Here is a 21,114-nt window from a genome sequence, read left to right as displayed (position 1 = left end):
TGTTTATGCCACCTGCTCTGGAAAACTACTCAGAGGTATGTTTTGTCTACAAATAGGAGAGGGGAGGTCCTAAAATTATAAAAGTCGCCCACCACCCGGAAGAGTCACATTTGACGCTCTGCAATCCCACGTTTTTTTAAGTGATGAAATCGGAAGCTGTTGTATGTCCCAGAGATCTCTGATTGATTAAAAATCATTTTTGCAAAGGTGTATTCTTCTTGCATCAAACCTATCCTCATTTTTGGAACACGAAAGAGGACAAAATTCCCTTATTCCTCTTCAATCCCGTTGTGCGTCAAAGCGCACCACGTCCCAAGCCGCTCCTATCCTGTTATTTGCAGTTTTCAAGGGAACATATGATCGCAGTTACACAACAGTTGAACATAACAACTTTCATCAGTGTCCTGATTTGCCCTGGGTCACCAGTAAAATTCCACTCACACATTTGAAATGTTTTATTTGATGTCCAGAAGAGCCGTTTGTGCATCCATCCAAGACGAGAACAGTATTCTTCTCACAAACAGAACAAACGTTATTGATGGAGCCGTATGAGGAATTCAAGACTCACAAAAAAAGGCAATACTGCTGCTATCAATAAGACGAGGGAAATATCATTGGCAAAAAAAAAAAAATAATAAAGTAGACAGACTAAATATATAAGTTATAATTGTTTCATGTTAGATGTTGTTGGAAAACGTTCCTTTTTTCCCGCGTGTTCATAATGTTGATGATCAGAATCAGACAATGAGATCGGTGAAATCAGGCTTCCTTCGAAGGATTTATTTTCAAAAGCTTTTGAGACGGACAGACGCCGCCATTGTTCTTCCCCATCTGTGTCCCCTCCTCCAAGGTGCAAAACACTAATATCCTTCAGTCATCCCACAAAAGCCCCTCCCTTTTCGCTTCCACCAATCCTCAGCCGCGCCCCCTCCTCTTTCTCGTCTTCCTTTACTGTCCCTCCCTCTGCCGCCCCCAAGCAGTCACAAGATAGAAAACAGGAGATCAGATAAAGATTGATGTGTAAACGGAGGCAGACTTCCTGGCTGGAGCAATTGAAGCACTTGAAGAAGTATTTGCACATTTTGTGGTGACTGAAGATTTCATTTGAGATGTTTATATTGAAGATGTTACCAGGATGGTCAACAATTCAACACAAAACAAAAGCAAGAGAAAAAAATCATGTTACGTTCAGAAATTCTCAATTGAGCAGCGGTTTGTGGTTTGGTGCTCCTCCTTCCAAACAGAATGAACTTTTTTTTCCTGTCTCCCCCGATTTCATTTCCTAATTACGACAACATGATGATCCCGGGGTTACTTATTCAAAACAATACCATTGAAATAATGCAATGTATGCTAAAGGTAGGGCTGTCTAAAAGTGACACACTTCTGAATATGTTTGTTTACAATTGTTCATATTCACACATCTGCACAATTTGCACTGGCACAGGTTTTCTGTCTCCATGCAGATGCAAATGCGGTGACCTTTTTGTTCATACCAAGAAATGAGAGACTTGTTCATTTTCATTTCATTGTATTCGTTTGTTTAACAGGGACCAGCAATTAGATTAGAAGTTAGAATTAGATTTGATTTAGCTCTGTTGGAAAAACGATCCTTATGTTTTCCGCGTGTTCGTAATGTTGATTTTCAGAATCTGACTTGAGATCGATGAATCCTTGGAAGGATTTATTTTCAGAAATTTCTGAGACACAGACAAGCGCTACAGCCAAACGCCATTTTGATTCCCCCTGTGTGTCCGGCTCCTCCAACTTGCACTCGCCATTATACTTCCAGCATTCCATAAAGCCCCTCCCCTTGCGCAGGAAACAGCCCCCAAGCCCTCGCCCGTGGCGCCTCTCAGTCTCAAGATGGTCGATTGATATGGAAACACAGAACCCCATTTTTTTTGCTCTTACTCTCAAAATGGATATTTTAATATTCGTATTTTTAAATACAATCTTGTGTTTTGATTTACACGTGAAATTGTTTTCATATTCTAAATGAACTTACCTTCTCTGATTTGACATAAAGCACAAAAAAAATGGGCGTACTGATGCTGCATTGTTGACAAAGATTGCCATTTTGAAGATATTTTCCAAATAATAAGATCTTAGGAAAGATGTAAACATCGACATTTCCATGTTTTGAAATGCGGCTTTGCCATTCGTGAGCGCAAATGCAGTCAAAGCTGTGAAAATATGGATCGGCAATAGTGAGAGAATGCGGAAGACGCGCTGGGCGCGGCTCAGACGGCGGCGTGCATGCGCAAGCTGATGCTGGACTTGCGCTTGAGTTTGGCGTGCAGGAGCATGTGCGCCACCACGCCGGCGCGCACGTCCATGCGCACGATCTCCTGCTTGAGCTTGCCGGCGCTCTGCTTGATCTTCACCACCGTTGCTGGACACACGCTCGCTGGCGTCACAAAAAGGCACAAAAAGCAAAAGGGCGGCCCCGCCCACATTTGCTCACCTCCGTCCGACATGCTGCTGCCTCGCTCCTCCATCTCCTGCTTCACCTTCTCCAACTCTTCGCTCAGCTGAAAGGGGACAAACGCAAATAAATATCAAGCAAAATAAAAGAGCGGCTGCCTCTTCAGAAAGGCAACAATTCCGTTCAGTAATAAAACAGCGAGAGATCAGGGTTCCAAAAAAAAAAAAAAAAAAGGCGCACCGGCAGCCGCGCTTCCTTCCGCCAACCGGCCTTTCCCAAACGGGCGGGCGGCCTAAGTAGCTCATGTACGAGTGCAGCAATCATGTATCTGTTCCATTGTAAAGCGTCTTTGAGTGTCGAGAAAAGCGCTCATGATTATTCGTATGACATCGGAGGCGACAATCGGCAGAGAAAAACATGCAACTCGTGGCCTCTCGGGTCAAACTCAACAACAGATCGGATTGGCTCTTCAATCCAAAGGTTTTGATTGTAAACACAGAACTTTGACTCCAATACGGTACAGCATCTGAATCGGAATGACAGTAAGTGACATCAGCGCCTCCTCCTCGGGATTTTTTTGGAAAAGACCAACCCACATCTTCATTTCCTGCCAGACCTTACACATGTGTACGTACGCAAACACGCATGCAGATGTTAGAGGAAGGTTTTGTTCATCATTCGGCATTGAATTGATATCGGACCTTATTTAACCCTGGAGAACCCACGGGGTCAAATTTGGCCCCTATAAATCCTGCTACTCAAATAACAAAGACCTTTTTTTTTTTTTACAAATTGAACTTCAAAAGTCCGGAGTGCCACTTCTGACCCCTGCATGGGGCAATCTAGTGGCTGAATATTGCACTTACATTAGCCCGAGTGGTGGTGACAAGATGGCTGGCAACAAACATGCTGTTTTGTTGAGCTGGAAATCAATCCAAACAAAACCATCTTCTCAGCAAACCATCAGATGTGTTTGTTTTTTTTGTTCATCTATTTCATATCATGTTGCAGAATGCCTCGGAGTATGTTTTATATATTATATATTTTGATAAATTAGCAACTCTGAGCTAGTTAAAAAAAAAAAGAGTTCAAATTGAAAAAACATATTTTGGTGTTCAGTGAACTTATAGCAGTGATTTCATGTAGAATTCATCATTTTGCAAAGACGAAAAGGGTTCTTGGGTTCTCCAGGGTTCAAAAGACAAAGCAACTTAACACATTCTAGTCGCCAGCTTCTACATCGAGCAGCCCAAATAAAAAAGAAATTCTCCTCCTGGTGCTTCCGACACACCCTCGCCGTTCGAACCGTCCCGCCAATATATGGCCTGATGTTGACATTTTTTACGCATACTCGTACATTTTCACTCCCGACTTTCGTTTGTGCAACGGTAAGCGACTTTATTGACTTCACCAAAACAATTTGATTTCACGCCATAAAACAAATGCTCATTCTCAAGCTGTTTGTAAAGAAACGTTTCTTTTTTGAAACAACGCATCTGTGAGTCGCGTCGGTTCTATTTGAAACATCTTCTTCTCTGTAACGTCACTTTTTTGACGCTCTTAAGCCTGATGACGTCAACAATTCTTTTTTCTCAGCCTTTTACGACGACCACCCAAAAAACAGACCCCCCCCCCCCTCTCTCTCTGAAGTCAAAAAACGCCACCCACATTTGCAGGTCTGCTTACGGTCTCACCCAAGCCCCGCCCTTCTCTAAACACCGGCACATGACCTCAAGCTACCCCCCCCAATCCTTCAGATCTCATAACCCCCCCCCCCCCTCTCTGTAAAGCAGTAGATAGTGTGTGGCGTGCCGTGGGAATTTGTCCGATTCCACCTGATTGGTGACAAGCGGCGTTTCGTAGTTGACGTTTTTGTACGTCAAATGCGTTTGTTTACAATTCATTTATTCGTTTGGAGGCTTACGAGACGTCGTGCGGTGACCGACTCTGACACTGTTGTTGTTGTCGGACCTCGTCACAATAAAAGTGTCTTGACAGCTCAGCTGTATAGTGACTTTTATTTTGGAGGTCAGGACGTGACGGACGTGTCTTCCTCCTGCATTTTTGGACACTAAACACGTCTTTTAATGAGTAGAATTACAAAATGAAGATTTCTCATCATACTCTCTTCATTCAAAGTGTACAAAAGTATGTTTTTCAGAGCGATGAAGTGGTTTTGAGGAGGAAACGGAGTCGTAGTGATGGCAATGATAGAATCAAGCTCTGCATGTTTCTTCGCATTGGCAACATCTTTTATATACTATTGTTAATATTTTACTATTTCATTTGATATTTTACCTGTTTTGAATTTAGTTATAGCTGTGTAGATGTACATATAACTATGTTAACTTAATATAGCTTGATGAGTAACGCTTTTGTCCCCTTTGTTATCTGTTCTCTTTTCCCAGAAATTAGAAAGTTAATAAGTTTATTTTATTTATGTAAGAAGTCTAGTTTCTGTTCCTTAGAAATCCGGTTTTTGAAAGTTCAAGGACGAGCTAGCATACTGGGAGGGGAGAGGCGGTTTCCTGGGAATCATTGTTTTTTTCTAATAAAAGTCCTGTGTCTGAGAGAGACGACACACATTTGGACAGAAACATGGCTTGGTGAAAGTCCCTTGTGCCATCAGAAACTTTCTGATTAAAAAAATCTCGCAAGGACCCTCTTCACGACATCTCAACTCTGATTTATTTGAACACGCAAAAGATTACAAAAACAGGTCATCTAACACTTTGATTATAACGTGCAACGATAATATTGGCGGTCGAGAATTATCGGCCAATTTGACGTCATACGGATAAACCAGATCATATACAGTAGTAGGACTCGAAAATATATTTGCATTCAAGTGAACTTTACAAACAATTATGGGCTTACTTATCGGTTATCGACATCGGCACTTTCTAAATGACTGTTTTATCGGTACGGGTGGAAAATAGCATTATTGTGCATCCCTACATAATTCCATTCAAAACATTTGAACCGAGTCACAAAACTTGATTTAAATGTTTGAAAACAAACATTCCAAAATGATTCAAAATGTAAAAGTTCAATACTGAACTGAACTGAACTTCAATCAGTGATCCTTTCACATAAAGATGGAACCTTCATGCCACGAGTCCTACAAGGACTGGACCACAACAAGTCCTGACAAGTTAGGCTTTTTCCTGGCTCAATTTAAGGCAGAGGTGGCATCATCCTGACTATGATGGGTGACTACCGATAGCAGGTATCGGTGTCGGTGCCAATAACAGTCTTATTTTAAGGTATCGGTACTCACGGCGGTGACTGATACCATTATGGGCCGCCAAGATATTAGAAAATTTGATGAATGCAAAGTTGCCATGAACTTCATACCATTTTAAGGGAAAATAATATATTGGGATATATAAGGTCATTCTTGAAAATCATCCGTCATTTATGGGAGGGGAATTTTATTTACTAGTGGTATCGGTATTTGGTATCGGTAGCGGTGACCACTGACTACGCAAGAGTCACGTATCAGACGGGAAGAAAGTGGTATCAAACATCCCTAATCCTGACCATGCGCCATGACGTGCATTCATTCTGTAAATGCTTTTTAAAAAATTTTTTTACCGGCAACATTTAATATGTCCATGTTTCAATAATAAGAATAGTAGTCGCAATAAGAATATGACGATTAAAGCATTCATTCGTTATCAGACACTTAGGCTGGAGATGGCAAGCAAATAAGGTGGAGGTGGCCGCCTCTGAATTTTGTACACAGGAAAAACCCTGGCATCCAATCGGTGACAGAAAGCCAAGGTGTTCACTGACCTCAGCCAGGAGTCGCGTCCTCTGGGCCACGCCCCCGCTGGCGTGTTGGTAGCGCTCCCTGACCTGGCGGAGGGCGACGAGAGGAAGAAGAAAAACTTGAGGTGAGCGACGCGTATCATATATATCAATAATAATATTCGTATTATTGTGCGTATCAATAATAATTAGGCCGATGACCGATATTTGGAGCCGATATTCATTGTCAGTAAAAGGGAAACAAATATTAGCGTGATTTTTTTCTTGAATTTATTGAACAGATTTGCAAAATGTTCATTTTTTTATTCTTTAATTATAAAATACACATATTTGTTTTAAAACTCCAACAAAAAGTTTAGGGAGTTTGCAGGGTCATCAGCACATCTTTAACAACTTAAATGAAAACTTAAATAAATAGCTGTGCATTAACATCTCCAGTCAATAAAGTTTTCCAAAATTTTGAAATACCTGAAATGAATTTTTGACTTCTCTTCACAAAAGGTGCAGAGCGTTCCCAGGGACCCAAAACGATCGTTTATTGTCCGTCAATTGTTTTAAAAAGGGTTGATACCAATATTTGTCAAAATGGCGAATATCGGCACCGATAACGCTTAATGCGGCGGGTGCGGTGTCGAAGGCGGCAAATTTGAAGGCGAGAGGCCGCGCGAGAAGGAGGATGGCGGCAGGGGCGGGGTCAGACCTCGCTGAGTTTGGCCTGGACGGCGCGATGTTCGCCGATGACGCCTTCCAGCTGCTTGTTGACGTACTTCTCTCGGCTGGACACCTTCTCCAGCGTCCTGCTGATGTCCTCCTCCAGCTTGTCCAGGTAGCCCTGAGGACACCGACAGCAGGTCACCAATCGTGTCCGTCGCAAATCCACGAAATGTGTAAGCTTCAACGGATTCAAGCGCTTTATGATTGCGGTCATGTTTGAAATGAAGCATCTGGCTCGTCAATTCTGATCAAAAACCATCAAATGCTCTCCCAAAAGTCTGCTTCACGCGCACAGAAGAGGCGGGACTACTACTGACAGTTTCAAAGCCGGCGCACGAAGGAACTTGGCCTCTTCCTCTTCACCGAGAGACGCCGTCGCCGAACACGGCCCAAACCCGCGTCACGCAAGGACAAGCACGTGACCACCAAGCGGGACGTGCAGCAGCCAAGGACCTCCCCCGGCGGCCTCCACGCCGCGCGTCCGCCATCACCATCAGCCTCCAGCGCCGCATCCCAGCTGCGCGTGCGCCGACAGCCCGGATCGCCTCCGACGGACTTTTCTTCAACTGAGGATTTTGATGGTTTATTTCGCTCCTCCATACAAGCAAAGTCAACGCGGCGCCCCCCAGAGGTTGCTAAAGACATTACAACTCTCAGTCTCAATTTCTCATAAGCGGCAACCCAAATAATGGCTGCAACTCTTTCAATGTTTTAAGGTGCCTGCTGTATTTTATGAGTCATTTATTGAGTTCATTGAACTTCTTGTGTTATTTGACCCACTTAAGATAAGTACTCATTTATTTGGTGTTATTTTTGTTTGACCTCTCTTTATTCCAGGACTCATTTTGACTCCATGTACAGCAATTTGTATGAAATTGTAGTTTTTGGTCTGCACTTCTCCGAACATATCCTGCTGCTTCTCCACGGACAAGTTGCCTACAGCATGACATTTAAGACCCAGATATTCAAATTCGAGACTTTTTCAAATATGGGCAAAGGGGCGTGGTCGGACGAGAGATCGTAGGTTCGGCACGGGCCAAACGCAGTGGGAGCGATTGTCATCAATTCCAAACGGTCTGTCGGTCAGTGAACGCACCTTGGCCTCACGGAGCGAAGTCTTGATGCCGTTCTGGTGCTGGTGCATCTGGTCCACGTGGGCCCGCCAGTCCTGCACAAATCACAGCAGACGCCGATCAGCAAATATAAATACGCACCACTGACTTGCGTACAAAGACATAACATAATAATTCAAACAATAAACGAGGAACATTTGTCAAATTGGGGAACTTTATTGTGAAATTGTTATTTTTCTTCGATTGTGTATTTTGAGAAAAAAGAGGCGGAGTACAAAAGTATGGAAAATTGGTACCGTTGAGTACCAGTATCGATTCCCAGGTTCCGATTATTGGAACAGTAGCGGTTGAAATATGAAAGGTAGCCTTCCCTACTTCCAAAACGATGTCTTCTTTTGTCCCACTCATGCATATTAATGAGGAAAACGTGACGTTATTTGAGATCAACACTATTCAAAGTCACTTCCAGACGATGCTTCGACAAGTAAACGAGCGGCGCTGCCGGTTAGCAGACTTGCTCGTACGACGGGACTGTCAATGGAGCCTTTTTCCGAAGTCAGAAGGCAGCCATCTTACATTGCCCTTTTTACTGACAACTTCTCTTATTTATTTAGCTGAAAACACTTATCAGTGTGGGGGGGGGGGGTGTATTCAAGTTAGGAGGCCTTAATGAGTGGCACTGGCAACGTAAGATGGCCGCCAGTGGCTTGGCTTCTCCCATGTGCGCGCCGTACCTTGTTGTCGGCCCTGATGGTGACTTTGAGGAGGGGCAGGACTCTTTCCACCTCCAAGTTCCACTCCGCCACGTCCACCGTGGAGCGCAGGATGTCATCGGGCTTGGACGCCGCCGCCGCTTCCTGAGGGAGGAACGCCAGTCGCTCGCTTCAAACCTCCTGACCGGAGACGCCGCGCGAATGACCGGCGCCGATGGCTCACTTTCAGCGTGCTCTGCAGGGTCAGCGTCTCCAAGTCCACCAGGTTGTCCTCATCTTCATCGTCCTCCTGCTGGACACATGCAAACGTCCAACGTGAGGAATCAGGAAGAAGCTGGCGGAGGAAGACCAGGATGAAGAGGAGACGACGTACGGCGACGCGGTCCGCATCGTTGAGCGAGAGTTCTGCGTGGTCGTCCGTCACCGATTCTTCTTCGTTGGTTTCCGTTGGGTAGTTTGGTCTGAAATGAACGGCAGGCGACGGTCATGTGAACTCGCGCACATCAACTCAAACACGTAACGGTGACATTCAAACCCATCAAATGCATTCCATTATTTGAATCATGGATTCATCTGTCAATGAATTCGATTTGATTCAAAGTAATCATTTAAGCTGTAGAATCGATTTGAAAATTCTGCTAGTGGTCAATAAATCCCTGAATGGTTTGGGTCCTGAATATATTCCAGAACTGCTGATTGAATACGAGCCCAGCAGGGCTCTGAGATCGACAGACTCGGGCCAACGAGTGGAACGCAGAGTTGGAAGTAAACATGGCGGCCAAAACATACTTGCGACGGGCGGCGCTAACAAAACTTGGTCCTGAAATCACCTTCAAGCTTGTTAAGAGCAGTCAGACCATAAATGCGCTGACATTGCCGGCGTTTAACGGAGGCTGCCAGCTAGCAGCAGCAAGCTAACCGCGCTAGTTAGCAGCGCTAAAGTTCCCCCAAATCGCTGCAGCGGTTCTGACGTCACTTATCGTTGCATAGACCAAAATAAGAAAATGTGCTTTTTGTCTTCTGTATTTATAATTGTTCTTAAACTCATCAAGAATATTTTTTTTATTGTGTAATTAATATTATTTCTTTCCAAGTACCCGATTATTCGCTAGAATTTTCAGTATATCTGAATACCAAAAATTTGGATCGATGCAGCCCTAATAATAATAATCATTTGTAGTTTTTTTTTGTGGCATGCAGACGATTTACTTCAAAAAGGAATAAAAGCCAAAAACAAACAATATATTTTTCTTTCTCTCTAGGTTGTCCTCCTCTTGTTAACTGCGCTGCCCCCTGGTGGCCGCGGTGCGCACAGCAGCCGGAGCAGCACAACGTCGGCTGAATGAACGCGTGAGTGACAAGTGAGCACCTTTGAAAGGAGAATCCTCGCCTCTTGAGCGCGTGTTCAGCCAGCGTGTTCAACACCAAGCACACGTGCTCGCCCGAACCCGACTTCAGCTTGGACGGCGGGAAGTCCACCTTGGCGCCCTAAACGCACACAAAACAGACAATGAGGACGCCGGCGTCGCTTTGCGCCGGCTTCCGACACAAAAAGCAGAAGCTTTACGAGCGCCCGCAGCTCGGCCAGGACGTTGGCGACGATGGCGGCGGGCTCGTCGTCCTCCTGAGGTCTGCCGAAGCTTCTGCCCGCGAGGTTGATGAGCCATGCGGCCATGATGGTGAACACGTAAAACTGCTCGCCCGGGTTGGCCGCCAGGTAAGGGCTGGACACAAAATAATGTCTGCAACAGCAACAACATGCATCACAAACGTACGCAAGGTTAGCTTAGGAAAAGATGCTTTTATTAACCCAAATATTGCAAAAAGGTCCTTTTAGAACTGCCTGTAATTTTTGCTCAGGGTTTTCATACCGTGCCAAATTGAAAGCGATTTGTTACTGGATTAAATCAAACAATTTGAGAAAGTTGGTTTCATTTTACACTCAACACTTCAAAATAGTTTTTTGTTTTTCATCTATTTTACATACAAAATATGCTGCACTAAAAGGAGACACTTAAATCTCATTGTTCAAGTAAAATGACAACAAAGACGATATCATCATCTATTCATGTCATGTCACATTCCTGTGTTTAACTCATTTACTGCCATAAATAATCATTTCAAAAATTCTAGGTTTTCATACTCTTGTTAACAAAAGTGGGGGGAAAAATGTTAAACTAATAGAAATAGTTCAAATGAATTTGTGACGTTTATAGCCGTTGTTGACATTTAGTTTCAATTGATTTTTTAACTGTTTTGAATTTAGTTATACATATGTAGATATAGATATTACTATGTTAATTCAATTAGTAGATGTAGAAGGGTGTGACAATGATTTCTTTCAACTTTGTTTGAACTCCGTCTTCTCTCTCTTTCCGTGAGAACGGAATGTGTTAAAAGGTTTCTGTTGAAATATCGGCAGGGTTTGTTTAAAATACCGTCAGAGTTTCTGCTCATCAGATAGTCAATTCTAAATCTCCAAGCCACACAACGTAGAACCTTTACTATAAAGATGCTGAACATTCACTCTTAAAAACACACACACTTGGAACTCGGATCATTTTCTTGAGTGAGACTAATTATGTGTCTTTTAGAAGCTTCTCAAATAAAATCTTGCAAGAACTTTTTCCTCGATCTCATTGATGATTTATTTGAACACGCAAAAGATTACAAAATGAATGTAATCCATCACCGTCAATGGCAGTGAATGAGTTAATGTCTTCCTGCACACCAGTGGAGTAAATGAATGACACCCTTTTAACTTGAAAAAGTGGCGATAGTCTCTGCTCACCATGGAAAACTTTATTCTTGTTAAATGATCTTTTATTCTTGCAGAATGACAATTTTAAGATAAAACTTTCATTGTGTTTTTGATTCATATTCAGGCCTTATTCGCTTCTTTATTTCAATATTGCTCATGTAACATTATTAACATTTTTACTTCTTTATTTTATATTTTGCAGGTGAAATAATGTTAAACTCAATATAACTCGACCTTAACCTATCCATTATCTTGTTTTTGTCTCAATTCCCTTTCCAGTGTCTTGCCTGAGAGAGCGCGCGCACGCACGCACGCACGCACGCACACACACACACACACACACACACACACACACACACACACACACACACACACACACACACACACACACACACACACACACACACACACACACACACACACACACACACACACACACACACACACACACACACACACACGCTGTTCCCACTACTATAGGAGCTGTCAAGTTCAATCTGTTTACTGAGAACATATTCTGTTTTGAGAAACTGGCACACTGAGAATCTGTTATGTCTAAAAAATGAACAGGTGCAGATCAACATAACATATTGTGAGTCTGTTGTCTAATTCAAAGGGGAGGAGAAGAGGCGTTTTTCTGTACAAACTGGGATTGTAATAAAGAGCTGTCTCTCGGGGGGGGGGGGAGCGCGCACTCTTGGATGGCACTCTTTACGTGATATTCAACTGTGTGACCGGAGATCTCTGTAATAAATCATCCTTGCAAGGAGCTTTTTCACCAAGATGTCTCATCTCCAATTTTTTGGCAAAAGATTACAAATTGTATCTCCACTTAACATTACAGTGTCACTTGGAGAGACGAATGTTTTTCCTTTCGATCCCAAATGCTCCCGCTAGCCTTCTTTTCCCGCGATAACGGCAGTGATTGGTCAATCGCCGCACTGGGCGTGGTTCTTGCCTTGACGTCACACCCTTGTGTCTTTTCATCAATGTTTCATTTTGTTTTGCCACCCAAGAGTGGCTGTTGTGGGCGTTACCAGCCGAAAATAACCCTCACAAGCATATTAAAGATAGCTGTCAAAAAATGTGGTAGGACATAAAAGTATCAAGCAGGATTCAATCCTGCGACCACGCACTTGTGGGCAAAAAGGTTGGCAAAAGACGTCCAACTATCGACGTCTTTTTTGTTTTTGTTCGTACTTTTCATGTCAACAGCCTCTGAAGGCCAGTTGAAGCCTATTTTAGGCGGCAAAACAAAATCAACGTGTGCAACGACACTATGTGAGGGAAGCGAGGCAGGAAGCGAGGCAGGAAGCAGGCACAGTGCGTGACTCGCTCCAATCCGAGCCGTTCACGGCAAAATAAGGCAGGAGAATTGCCGGTCACGGCAAAAATATCCACTCCCAAAATCACAGCTTGAGTACATTTGAGTTGTAGCCACTAATGTAAAATGTTGTTGGCGTGTGACGTGCCTGGAGAGAGGCTTCATGTTGTGCTTTTCCAGCAGCTCCTGGTCGCAGTTTAACATTTTCAGCTTGTCCACCAGCGACTCCATGAGCACGAAGCCGAGATGAGGCGCTCCCGGACCGCGTTCGTCCTCGTCCCACCCGCGACGACCGTCCTCCGCCATCTCGCCAGCCTGTCCGTCTCTTTTCGTGGTTTCTCTTGCTTTTGTTAGAGGAGATGAGAGCCGTTAGCATGCGGCTAAGCTAACCGGGTTTGTTTTGCCGGCCGTTGTCAAGCAACGGGAAGCTAACTAACTAGCCGCTTGGCTAATATTAGTCAGGTTTGATATTTCGCCACACGACATGAACACGTAAGCGGTCAAAAGTGACCGCGTGACAAGAATCGACGCCAATTTGTTGACTTGTTCCGGAGAAACCATTAAATCTACAAAATAATAATAAAAACTGGAGAACCGTTTCGGTGTCTTCTTTTCCGTCTTCTTCTGCTTCTTCTTCGCGTCGTCTAGAATTGAAGGTTGGCAAATAGCGTTCGGGCACATTACCGCCACCTACTGCTACGGAGTGCGGAACAAATCTACCGTGCAGACTGCACCATAAATGAAACAATAAATAAAACAAAAACAATTTAATAGAATAAAACTTGGTTATTGTGTACACAATGAAACTTATTTCAGCAGCATCCTAGCCTTCGGCACTACATCATAAAAACGTAAATGATCAACAATGACATACTTATACTCAACAAATAATAAAATGAGCCCTAACGCCAATATAAAGTCCATTTAAGGAGGTTTAATGCATTTAACTGCTTGTGGATTGAAACTATGCAGTAGTGTCCTGTATTCTATTGTAATGTCGATAAATAATATTTAATCCGATTTCTATCATTTCCAAGCATAATTTGATGCACTTTGCAAAATTCAGGTGAACTCGATGGAATCGGTGTGCATTGTTGTTGATTTCAGCACATTGACTGCTAATCGGTTCTCTCAAGTCAATCTGTAATCTTCAACGAGTACAGCTGAATGGTGCAAAGTGCATCAAATTATGCATTGAAATATTATTTATCAGCATTACAATCAGTGTTGCAATTGTATAACTTGTACCCGAAGGCATGGGAAGCTTGTCTACCGGTTCACGGGTTCGAGTGTTCGCGAGGATGAAGACCATTGATTTCAGATTTAAACAGGAAAATGCACAGATGTCTTTTTCAAGGGCGTCCCGACTTAATTTCCATGTCCTTTAAAAGAGCATCAAACTGAGACAAAGTCATGAGAACTGCAAGTTGAATTGTCTTTTGCATACAATTGCAATCTTTTTTCTGTCCTGACAGCCGAGGCAGGCAGGCAGGCAGTCAGTCAGTCAGTCAGTCAGTCAGTCAGTCAGTCAGTCAGTCAGTCAGTCAGTCAGTCAGTCAGGCAGTCAGTCAGTCAGTCAGTCAGTCAGTCAGTCAGTCAGTCAGTCAGTCAGTCAGTCAGTCAGTCAGTCAGTCAGTCAGTCAGTCAGTCAGTCAGTCAGTCAGTCAGTCAGTCAGTCAGTCAGTCAGTCAGTCAGTCAGTCAGTCAGTCAGTCAGTCAGTCAGTCAGTCAGTCAGTCAGTCAGTCAGTCAGTCAGTCAGTCAGTCAGTCAGTCAGTCGCTGTCCTGAGAGCGAAAGCTGTCACGTCCATCACACCTTCGCTGAAGATACACTTTCAAGTAGAGAGGGAGTAAAAAAAAGCGGCCCGGGTCCCATTCGTGGACTTTTCTTGAACTCCAGAGAAAGAAAGAAACGTTAGCAAAATCTACTCCTCGTGTCATTTTTTTGGATTCTGAGCAGCCTTATTATAGTTTTGGAATTTTCATTTGAGTTAGTTTTTAATTCGTTTTGAGTTTGGTTCTATAAATTTAGTTTCCAGTTTGAGTTTTTAATAGTTTCAGTTTTAAAAAAAAGGCGTAGATTTAGTTTAGTTTCAGTATTAGTTTTATTTTTTTAATTACCGTATTATGCTTATTTTTTAACTTATATATTTAATAAGCACCATGGTAAATTGAAAACAGTGTACACACTTTCAAACGTCTTTATTTTGGTTCATTTTGAAATAAATATGCTTTAAAATCATCCCCAAAGGCTCATGTATTAAATTAATTACTAAAGACTAAAACAAAGGACATTTTCGCTATTACTATAATTTTAGTTAGTTTTGTAAACATAAAATGTAGTTTCAGTTCATTTTCGTTTTTTAAAAAAGCATTTCATTTTATTTTATTACATGAAAGAAATTATTTTTTGAAATTTTGTTGTTATTTTTCATGAACTAAAATAACTTTGATTCTGAGTGACTTGCTTTGAAAACAAAACACACACTGAGGAAGTTAAATCAAAAGGTTATCAATCGGGGCTTGTGCAGAAATGAAGTGGAAAAAAAAATAAAAATTCAGAAGAAGAATGTTTATTGTCAAAATGGTCCCGAAAGAGCATAACAATGAAAACAGCAAGAAAATGTACAACCATCATCAGAGAATCGAGATTTGGATAAACATTGCACAAAGACATCAAAAACATGTACAGCAAAGAAGGCACTGTGTGTGTGTGTGTGTGTGTGTGTGTGCGCGCGCGCGCGTGCGTCTTTGGATGGAGCCGCCGCCCGTTGACGTGTTGGCGGAATCTTTTCACATGGCTCAATTTTTGGGAAAAGCTCTTCAAGTCCAAAAAAAATTTTTTAAAAAAAGAGCAGATTTCAACAACAAGCATTTTGCATGGGCTGTCTTGTCCACTTAAACACGCGCTTCTCAAACTTGGGGCCCACAAAATTGAAAATCAAGTTTTGTTAGGTGGAATCCTTCATTGAACCTTTGAAACAATTTCAGCAAAAACAAACCAAATATTCATCTTAGCCAATTTGAACATGTGACTACAAGCACATGAGGCCAATCCGGCATTTTTGGGGGAAAAATGTTGAAAGTTTAAAGAAGCTACTAATCCAGCAAGTCGCAACAAGGTGTTGAGTACCGTCAAATGCCTCCCTCTAGTGGAACATAAAATAATTACATGCTGAAAATGCAAATAAACAAATGTTGTTGTTTGCAGTACATTTCTACGGAAGTGTGCTACTTGCCAAAGTGGAGTCAACATTTTCACGTTCCAATGTTTGAAATATGTTCCAATGTACTCGCAAATACATTTCAACATATTTGTTAGTGTGGGAGGCTTACATGGATATGATTTGGGCACAAAAAACACCCTTTTAAGCATTTGGCCCACAGGATACCAATAAGTAAAAGAAAAAGAAAAAAGAATTTCATAACTTTTATGATTTATTATTATTATGTCGGCAGTGTATGATTTAGATTCAGATTTTTTTTCCCCCAGAATGCAATGACCCGTAGCATTATTGGACAATGTGGTACGTTTGTAGCATTTAGCCTCCAAATACGTTCAAACGTACTCGCGACTTTGAACGTATTTGTAAGTTCGTTTAAACATTTTTAAATACGTTTGAACGTACTCGCCAATCAATTCAAAATGTTTCCTTACATTTCCTCTTGAAGTATGGGGTCGATGCCACAGACTTCGGGGTTTCACACATCAGCGTGGTTTCCGGACCACTGATGGCCGCGTTCCAACACTCGCACCCCTGCGCCCCCGACCGCGTCTCAACTTTCTGAAATGTTTGGGACAACTGAGACAGAAACACGACACACTCGCGAGCGTCGGCAGGAAAGCGCAACCGAGGGGCGCAAAGGCGGAAGCGCACGAAATGGGACGCGGCCCACGCCTGCAAACAGGAAACGCAAACAAAGCTGATGTGTGAAAACCAGGAAGTCGGAAGTCCCGCCTCCTTCGTGGCATTTACACCATTGTTGAGTTGTATTTCACTTTTAGTTTGTTTTCAAATATTTACGAAGAAAGAATTTTGATGTCCAAAACATTGAGCAATCACATAATGGAACACTGACAGTCTAAAGTTTAGGAGGAAAAAAAGTTTTTTTAAAAAGTATGACTTTATTTATCATTTGCCGAATGTCCTTTGCCGATTTGAACGTACTTGTCACAATATTAGTGAAAATGCAACAACAAACAAAAAAAAAAGCGTTTTGGTCTTGTTTTGCTTCTGATTGGCCGCAATTCGGCTCCTTTTCCAACTGCAAAGCTTCAATCCAAGCAACTGGATTTTTGGAATTTCTTACATTTTTCTCACAGTACAAAAATGGCAAAGCCACGTATGCTATTAGGCTAACGCTACCTTAATAATCATTTTATCTTGGGGGGGGGAAGACTTGATTCGTATAAAATTCCGACGTGACCCACGACATCTTTGTTCTCGCAAACATTCCAACTTTTACAATTTCCTCGGCTGTTGTGACAGCATTTTTTTCAGCATTTGACCAATTCTTTATTTTTTTAAACACAAAACAGGCACTTTTCAAACTGCGACGATATTATTTCGGAGGGTGTCGTGGAAAGCCACACATTCGCTGTCAGGCACTTACGGATTGACGTTTTTTTTTTTTCGGATGGGCCATCTCCAACTTTTTGAAAGGTAATTATAATGAGCGTTTAATTGTGTCTTTTTCCCGCTATTTGCGTTCGGGCGACGCCCTGTCCACATACGAGTCATGTTGGGTAGCCATTTGGATTTTGAGGGCTTCTTTGTATAAAAAAAAAAGAAGAATTCTCCCCTGGTTCAAAAAAGTTTGCGAAATTCTGCTATAAAGCGACAACACCTACTAGCTAACACTGCTAGCATTAGCATGTTGCCATGGAGCAACAAGTGCTTTGACGACGTCTCCATAGCAACCCAGTTTGAATGGAATGTAACTCAAGAGTTGAAACGGACCACACGTGAACCGTAGTGTTTTGTTGTTTTTTCTTCAGGCACTTGCAAGGCCTTCCCTTGCTTGGTCGGGCAATCGGAACAATCGACGACAAACTTGAAATGTTTCAGCTTATTTACATTTTTTTTCTTTACATTCTTGTCAAAGTCGCTTCGCCCAAAGAAAACTGTGTTAGTGCTAATCGTAAACTTCCAAAATGGCGGAAAATAAACTATTTCCTTGAAGTTGCAAAAGTATGTGGTGCCCCCTGTTGGTGCGGAGGTTCATTTCCAAATCTGGTCCTGCTCCTCTTTTTGGTGGGTGGAGCTAAAAGTTGCATTTGGAGCAGCCTGGCAAGCTAAGCGCCAACAATCTTGTGGAACAACGGTGCCGCTGGGAATGTGGTCTGGGACCGGACTGGACCCGGACCGGGTTCAGGGGGCTAGCCAGGCGCCGCAATGGCTGCCGAGCGACTGGCAGTTGCTGTAGCGCTTCTTGACCATCAAGCTCACGTACGCCTTCATTAGCTTGGCGATGGCCATCACCTGGACAACAGCAAGAGGAAGTGGAGGAGTCAGTCACCTTTGTTACCTCCGCCAGGAAGCCTGACACTGCAACTTTATGCTCGTTAGCGGAATGTTGCTCGCGTTGGGGCTCCTTGCTCGCTTTTATTACAGGTTAAGTCAAAAAGGCTGCATTTATTTTGTTTTGAATTAAAAAAAAAATCCTTACGCATTACTTGTTAAAACGCCTTCCAATAAATGATTGGAAAAACTTGCTGTAATTTTAATGTTAAGCGGGGTTGGGGTAGTCGGCATCTGCTGAAAGTTATTTGTAATTGAATGAAGTTACTTTAAAAATGAAGTCATAAGTAAAGTAACTAAGTTACTCTTAAAATTCAAACTTCACAGGAATGTCCCAAAGCTAACACGCCGGCAGCAGCTAAGCTAAGCTAAGCTAAGCGAAAAGCACGCCGCTTTGCAAGCATCTCATTTCTTTGTTGCGGCTTCCTGTCAATGTATACAACGAGGACGACAAGAGAATTGAGACCCGCCCGCAATGACGTCATCACACGAAAATCGGTTGACAAACGTGATTCCGTGGTCATCGTGGTTCAGAACACATTTAAAAATAATAATAATAATAATGTTGTACATGAACCAAAATTAAAAATGAATGTGACGGCAAAAGAAAAACAAAAATCGTTAATAAAAAGGGATGGTCTCTTTTGGCAACAATTTTTGGATATTGGTAAAAATGTGTTCGATTTATTTTTCAATCAGGTGGCTAAGTTTATTTCATGTTTCAAATGTATGTCTGTGAAATACTTTGCACTGTGCGCATATTTTGTTCAATTGTGTTGGTGTCTTTTTAAAGGTGAAATATTTACATCTTTTTAAAGGTGAAATGATCAAGGAATGATATAGAACAGAGGTCCCCAACCCTGGTCCTCAGGGACCGGTATCCAGCCTGTTTTCCATGTCTCCCACAGCCAACACAGGTGGAGATCGTTATCAGCCTTCTCCAGAGATTGCTGATTAGCTGATGATATGAATCACCTGTGTTGGCTGTGGGAGGCATGGAAAACAGGCTGGATAGCGGCCCCTGAGGACCAGGGTTGGGGACCTCTGATGTAGAACACAAAACAATTGTAACTGCCAATAACGACTTTTTTTGCGGTCTATTTAAATAATTGATTCAGTATATGAAAATATAGAAGACGTTTTTTTCAACATATTTGAAGATACTGTAAGAATTTGTGGTGTTTTCTGATTGTCTACAAGCAACAAATGTCAACTATAATATTGTTTTGAATATGGAAATGAATCATATCAAATCGAAAATTGCACGGAACCTTTTCTTTTTTTCCAATCAAATGGCAACTTGTGTATCGAGATACATATGGAATGGGACTCATGTCAGAGATTGCCACCCCGAGTCAACACGGGTTAGGGCTGTTTGTTTGTTGCTCGATGTTTTGTTCGGCGTGCGACGCGACGTGCGGCATTTGTGGTTTACCATTTGCGTCTCAAAGACGAGTTCCCGTCCGTCCACGGCGATCTTGTAGGTGTTGGCGAGCGGCGCCCCGAAGGACAGGATGCGCTCGTAGGGGAAAACCTCCAGTGGCCACGCCTCCCCTCGCTTGTACACCGAGACGGCTTCGCGGCTCACGCCCAGCCAAAGCTCCGCCGGGAAGGCGCCGTCGCCACACTGGCAAAACGGACACAAGAGGGCCCAAGCGTTTGGATGTGGACCACGCGGCCTTGAGGTCGGGCAAGGACGGGCGGGCGGGGATTCCTCACCTCCACGTTGAAGAGCGTGGCGCCGTAGCCGGGCCAGTCGCGGACCAGCGCCATGTACTTGCGCATGGCCTGCTCGGGCGAGACGCCGCGCAGCTTGCTCCACTTGTCCAGCACGCCGGCGCGGACGGCGTCCGCCTCCTCCCTCATCCAGGCCTCCAGCCCGCCGTCGGCGTCGGAACGGCGGCGGCCCAGTGAGCCGCCGCGCAGGCTGCGCCGCAGCGTTCCCTCCAGGAAGCTGGAGCGCTTGCGCTCCGACGTCCCCGGCGCGAAGGTGCGCGCCGAGTTGTGCAGGCGGGCCCGCAGGCGAGCCATGGGGAACACCTGCCGGGTTTCCGGCACCTGGGCCTGCGGGCTTGGGTCTCCCAGGAGGTACTGAAGCCGCAACGCCGACAGGAACTGCAGCGTCTCCTCGGGAGCCGGATACTGACCGCGGATCACCGCCTCGTGAGCCTGAAGGCACAAATAGCCCGTTAGCGCTTAGCATCGCAGGACGCACTTGTTTGCTAAACTAGAGGCTGCTTTCAATTTTTATTTTAACTTAAGCGAGAGATTGTCTTCAATGGACAGAGGTGGCCAATCCAGGTCCACAAAGTAAAAGCCCTGCCCTGCTTTAGCCCCAGGTGCTAGCTAGCTATTGTGCTTGTTTACCTGCTAGCGAGCTAGCTAGCTGAGCATCAATGGCTAAAGCCAAACTGTGGTAGGGTTTGGACTTTCTGGACCTGGATTTGACATTTCTGACCATATTTCATTTGATTCTAGATGAGCTTTAACACAGGTGGAGGTTTGATTAAACACAAAACATAATCAGTTTTTGTTCATGAAGGACTTTAGCAATCAATCATTACTGTTGATATGCTGAAATCAGGAGGATTTGGACAAGTTTCAATTAAAAAATGGCCTCAAACAATTAGTCCATCAATTTGATAAATAAATACTTGTTGATTAATCGACTTAATTTGACAGCTCTAAATAAAATACACATTTTGAACATTTGTAAACACTTGTTAAAAAAACATTGGATGTTCTGTACAAACCGTCTTATGACACCCAAATTTTTATTTTTATTTTTTTTAATTTAACTCCAGAT

At 43.2% G+C, this 21,114-nt stretch overlaps 2 protein-coding genes across 4 annotated transcripts in view; both read right to left on the bottom strand.

The window, feature by feature from the left end:
• Positions 1-440: 440 nt before the first annotated feature.
• On the bottom strand, positions 441-13,519 carry ift57 (intraflagellar transport 57 homolog (Chlamydomonas)). Of its 3 annotated transcripts, XM_077558402.1 has the most exons (12): positions 13,383-13,519; positions 12,936-13,131; positions 10,270-10,444; positions 10,072-10,190; positions 9,076-9,163; positions 8,926-8,994; positions 8,724-8,846; positions 8,013-8,084; positions 6,903-7,034; positions 6,227-6,289; positions 2,468-2,534; positions 441-2,395 (listed from the first exon to the last, which is right to left on the bottom strand). In XM_077558402.1, exons 2-12 carry the CDS (start codon positions 13,091-13,093, stop codon positions 2,244-2,246), a joined length of 1,218 nt encoding a protein of 405 aa, XP_077414528.1. In that variant the 5' UTR covers positions 13,094-13,131; positions 13,383-13,519; the 3' UTR covers positions 441-2,243. The 3 variants fall into 3 exon arrangements, with proteins under 3 accessions (XP_077414528.1, XP_077414527.1, XP_077414529.1); XM_077558401.1 differs by having other exon boundaries at positions 12,936-13,456; XM_077558403.1 differs by having other exon boundaries at positions 8,926-8,991; positions 12,936-13,456.
• Positions 13,520-15,343: 1,824 nt separating this feature from the next.
• Positions 15,344-21,114, bottom strand: part of myo10 (myosin X) — a 73,367-nt gene continuing 67,596 nt past the window's right edge. The window contains exons 39-41 of the mRNA XM_077557101.1: positions 20,028-20,477; positions 19,744-19,935; positions 15,344-18,269 (exon numbers count right to left, since the gene is read on the bottom strand). Of these exons, the coding sequence (XP_077413227.1) occupies positions 18,159-18,269; positions 19,744-19,935; positions 20,028-20,477 (753 nt within the window). The 3' untranslated portion in view covers positions 15,344-18,158. The remainder of the gene's footprint in view (positions 18,270-19,743; positions 19,936-20,027; positions 20,478-21,114) is intronic.

The sequence above is a fragment of the Vanacampus margaritifer genome, chromosome 2, assembly GCF_051991255.1.
Source record: "Vanacampus margaritifer isolate UIUO_Vmar chromosome 2, RoL_Vmar_1.0, whole genome shotgun sequence".
NCBI classification, from domain to species: domain Eukaryota; kingdom Metazoa; phylum Chordata; class Actinopteri; order Syngnathiformes; family Syngnathidae; genus Vanacampus; species Vanacampus margaritifer.
Note: the sequence above shows the minus strand (reverse complement) of the source record. Positions and strands in the feature narration are given on the sequence as shown.

Bases quoted from the DNA above. Each gene is read 5' to 3' on its own strand.
- ift57 (XM_077558402.1), bottom strand. From the start codon at position 13,093: ATGGCGGAGGACGGTCGTCGCGGGTGGGACGAGGACGAACGCGGTCCG. The intron at 9,164-10,071 runs GTGCTCACTTGT...CGTTCATTTCAG, and splicing joins CGAGGATTCTCCTTTCAAAG to ACCAAACTACCCAACGGAAA. The intron at 6,290-6,902 runs GTCTGACCCCGC...GCCCTCCGCCAG, and splicing joins TCCAGGCCAAACTCAGCGAG to GTCAGGGAGCGCTACCAACA.